The sequence below is a fragment of the Crocodylus siamensis genome, chromosome 2 (genome assembly GCF_052110815.1).
Source record: "Crocodylus siamensis isolate JL-2025a chromosome 2, ASM5211081v1, whole genome shotgun sequence".
Taxonomy (NCBI): domain Eukaryota; kingdom Metazoa; phylum Chordata; order Crocodylia; family Crocodylidae; genus Crocodylus; species Crocodylus siamensis.
This window is the reverse complement of record NC_143396.1, coordinates 254583666-254587475: the sequence shown is the minus strand read 5'-3', so window position 1 is coordinate 254587475 and position 3810 is coordinate 254583666. Positions and strand designations below refer to the sequence as shown.

The following is a 3810-nucleotide window of genomic DNA, read 5'->3' as shown; positions in this document are numbered from 1 at the left end:
GCGGCCGAGCTGCTCCGCATGTGCTTCCCGGCCGCCTCCTGGCTCGGGAGGAGCTGCCGGGGGGCTGGGAGGCGGGAGCGAGCTCGTGTCTGAGTTTCCAAACATAGCCCTCGGTGCGTCTCTCCTGCCGCCTCAGCTGTCGCGCAGCCGGGAGGGAGGAAGCGGGCAGCGGGCCGAGCATGCGCAATTTCCGCGCAACAAGTGGCCTCCGCGTCCGTAGGCAGAGGAAGTGGGGGGAGGGGAGGGAGGCTGGAAAGGGGAACTGCGGCGGGGGGCGGGGCGGGGCGGCGTGACGCGAGGGCTCCACCCCGGTGGCATCCGCGCCGCGCCGGGCGGGGGGGGGGGCGGGGCCGCGCCGGACGCGACACACTCCGGATTCCGAGCGCGAGCCCCGAGCAGCGGCGAGATGTGAGTGCGGAGCAGGCGGCGCCGCTCGCCAGCAGCGCGGAGAGCGGGCCCGGCCCGGGCGGCTCCTCCCGCGGGTCCCCGGGTAGAAGGCGTCCCCCCCCCCCGCTCGCCCGCCCCCCGCGCGGAGGAGGAGCCGCCGAGAACCAGAGCGAGAGCGCGCTGGGAAACAGCAGCGGCGAGAAGGCGACCCCCAGCCCAGCCCAGCCAACCCCCCGGCGGAGCGGAGCGGGAGCAGGAGCTGCTTCTCCCCTCGTCCGCGGGGGCGACGCTGCCGGCGCCAGGTAGCAAGAGGACAGCGCTGTCCGGCGGCAGCGGCGAGCCGAGCCCCCGCCGCCAGGGCCCGCGGGAGCCGGCACTGGGAGCCCCGCCGCCCGCGGCACCATGTCGGCCGCGCAGGTGTCGTCGTCGCGGAGACAGTCGTGCTACCTGTGCGACCTGCCCCGCATGCCCTGGGCCATGATCTGGGACTTCACGGAGCCCGTGTGTCGCGGCTGCGTCAACTACGAGGGCGCCGACCGCATAGAGTTCGTCATCGAGACGGCGCGGCAGCTCAAGCGGGCGCACGGCTGCTTCCAGGACGGGCGCTCGCCAGGCCCGCCGCCGCCCGTCGGGGTCAAGGCGGTGCCGCTGTCAGCCAAGGAGGCGGCGGCGGCCGCCGCGGCGGCCCAACAGCAGCAGCAGCAGCTGAACCACGTGGACGCGTCGGCCAAGGCCGCCTCGGCGGGGCTGGCGCCGGCCGGCCTCGAGCGCTACGGGCTGAGCGCGGCGGCGGCTGAGCCGCGCGGCCGCTTCGACTACCCGCCGCCGCCGGGCAGCCTGGCCGCCCGCCTGCCCAACGGCTTGGGCGGCCCGAACGGCTTCCCCAAGGCGCCCGAGGACGGGCCGCCCGAGCTGAACCGCCAGAGCCCCAACTCCTCGTCGGCCTCGGCGGCGGCGTCGTCGCGGCGTGGCGCGCACGGCGGACTGGTGGCCGGGCTGCCGCCGGGCGCGGGCGGCGCGGGGCTCAGTGTGCCGCCCAACCTGCTGCCACAGACACTGCTGAACGGCCCGGCGGCCGCCGGCGTGGCGCTGCCTCCTCCGCCGCACGGCGGCCTGAGCGGGCGCGGCGGCGGCCCCCCCGCGGCCTCGGGCTCGGCGCCGGCGGGCGCGTGCGGAGCGGGGCCGGGCGGCGCGGGGCCGGGCGGTGGCGGCGGCGGCGGGCCGGGCCCCGGCGCGGCGGGTGACAAGCGGCCCGGCTCGGTGTCGAGCAGCGAGCAGGAGCGCGAGCTGAAGGAGAAGCAGCGCAACGCCGAGGCGCTGGCCGAGCTGGGCGAGAGCCTGCGCAACCGCGCCGAGGAGTGGGCCAGCAAGCCCAAGCTGGTGCGCGACACGCTGCTGACGCTGGCGGGCTGCACGCCCTACGAGGTGCGCTTCAAGAAGGACCACACGCTGCTCGGCCGCGTCTTCGCCTTCGACGCCGTGTCCAAGCCGGGCCTGGACTACGAGCTGAAGCTCTTCATCGAGTACCCCAGCGGCTCGGGCACCGTCTTCTCCAGCGCCTCGGGCGTGGCCAAGCAGATGTACCAGGACTGCATGAAGGACTTCGGGCGCGGGCTGTCCTCGGGCTTCAAGTACCTGGAGTACGAGAAGAAGCACGGCTCCGGCGACTGGCGCCTGCTGGGCGACCTGCTGCCCGAGTCCGTGCGCTTCTTCAAGGAGCTGGTGGGCGCCGACATGCTGCCGCAGCCCTACTTGGACGCCAGCTGCCCCATGCTGCCCACGGCGCTCGTCAGCCTGCCCCGGCCGGCCGGCGGCCCCGCGGCGGGGCAGGGCGCGGCGGCCGGCTCGGCTCGGGGCCCGGGCGGCGGCGGCGGCGGCGGCGGCGGGGGCGGGCTGCGCAAGAGGAAGGCGTCCCCCGAGCCGCCGGACTCGGCCGAGGCGGGGCTGAAGCTGAGCGAGGAGCAGCAGCGGCAGCAGTGGATGGCCAGCCAGAGCGAAGCGCTCAAGCTCACCATGGCAGCGGGGGGCTTCGGCGCCGTGCACGGCGGGGGCCCGCCGCCGCCGCCGCCGCCGCCGCCGCTGGGCCCGCACCCCAACCGGACCACGCCGCCCGAGGCGGCCCCGCAGAACGGGCAGTCGCCCATGGCGGCGCTCATGTCGGTGGCCGACACGCTGGGCACGGCGCACTCGCCCAAGGACGGCAGCTCAGTGCACTCCACCACGGCCGGCCGCCGGAACAGCAGCAGCCCCGTGTCCCCCGCCTCGGTGCCCGGCCAGCGCCGCCTGGCCTCGCGCAACGGCGACATGAACCTGCAGGTGGCCCCCCCTCCCCCTAGCGCCCACCCCGGCATGGACCCCGTGCACCCCCAAAACATTCCCGACTCGCCCATGGCCAACAGCGGCCCGCTCTGCTGCACCATCTGCCACGAACGCTTGGAGGACACGCACTTCGTGCAGTGCCCGTCCGTGCCCAGCCACAAGTTCTGCTTCCCCTGCTCCCGAGAGAGCATCAAGGCCCAGGGGGCCACGGGCGAGGTCTACTGCCCCAGCGGAGAGAAATGCCCCCTCGTCGGTTCCAACGTGCCTTGGGCGTTTATGCAGGGCGAGATCGCCACCATTTTAGCTGGGGACGTGAAAGTGAAAAAGGAGAGAGACCCTTGAACTAGGCCGCCCAGCCCCTCCCTCCAGGCTCCTGAACCTGTAGAATTGTGAATATAACGGACTGCAACAAAGTTAGTCTGATGTATAGACATTATTTTCGTCGTACGTTTCTATATTTTGAAACAAAGGTATGTACTCTTCTTCATTTGAAGGATAGAGCTGGTTTTTGTTAAACAGAATATAATATTGTTTGGTTACTCCATAAGCCCTGGTCTCATTTCTTTGGCAGTGTGTTGGCTAGGTACACAGTTAATAGCCCTTAGCGATTACCTGCTGCTGGTGTGTATTTTTGTAAATGTATGCACTTCTCTGACAGAAGAAGAAGAAGAAGAAAAAAGAAAAAAATACATTTTTTTTTTGCCAAGGCCAGTGTTGATGCCTAAAAAAAAAAAAATTGCTACAAAAAATGGTGACAGCTTATGTTTTACAAGCCCTGAGTGTTAGTCCTTCACTTTCTTTCTTTCTGTTTTCGTTTTTTCGTTGGCAAAAAAAAAAAAAAGGCGGGGGTGGTCGGGGGGTGTTTTTTCGTTGCAAGTTTGTAAGGAAAATGTTTCAGTTTGTTTCTATTGATCTGAACGTTTTTAATCTTCATGTGTTTTTTGTTTTTGCTTTATTGATGCACGGATGCTTTTGAACAGTAGAGCAAAATGCTGTACATGGAAAACATGCTCTGTTTGTCCTTTATACATTTCTGTAGTTAACAGAACACTGTAATGTGCCTTGGAGCTTAGTAAATTGTAATAAATTCAATTGATATTAATA

General features: G+C 67.5%; 1 protein-coding gene across 1 annotated transcript; it reads left to right on the top strand.

Moving 5' to 3' along the window:
* Nucleotides 1–342: 342 nt before the first annotated feature.
* On the top strand, nucleotides 343–3810 carry IRF2BPL (interferon regulatory factor 2 binding protein like). Its single transcript, XM_090033755.1, has one exon. It carries the CDS (start codon nucleotides 790–792, stop codon nucleotides 3046–3048), a length of 2259 nt encoding a protein of 752 aa, XP_089889881.1. The 5' UTR covers nucleotides 343–789; the 3' UTR covers nucleotides 3049–3810.

What these genes read in the sequence shown, in the direction of transcription:
- IRF2BPL (XM_090033755.1), top strand. Translation starts at nt 790, where the DNA reads ATGTCGGCCGCGCAGGTGTCGTCGTCGCGGAGACAGTCGTGCTACCTG.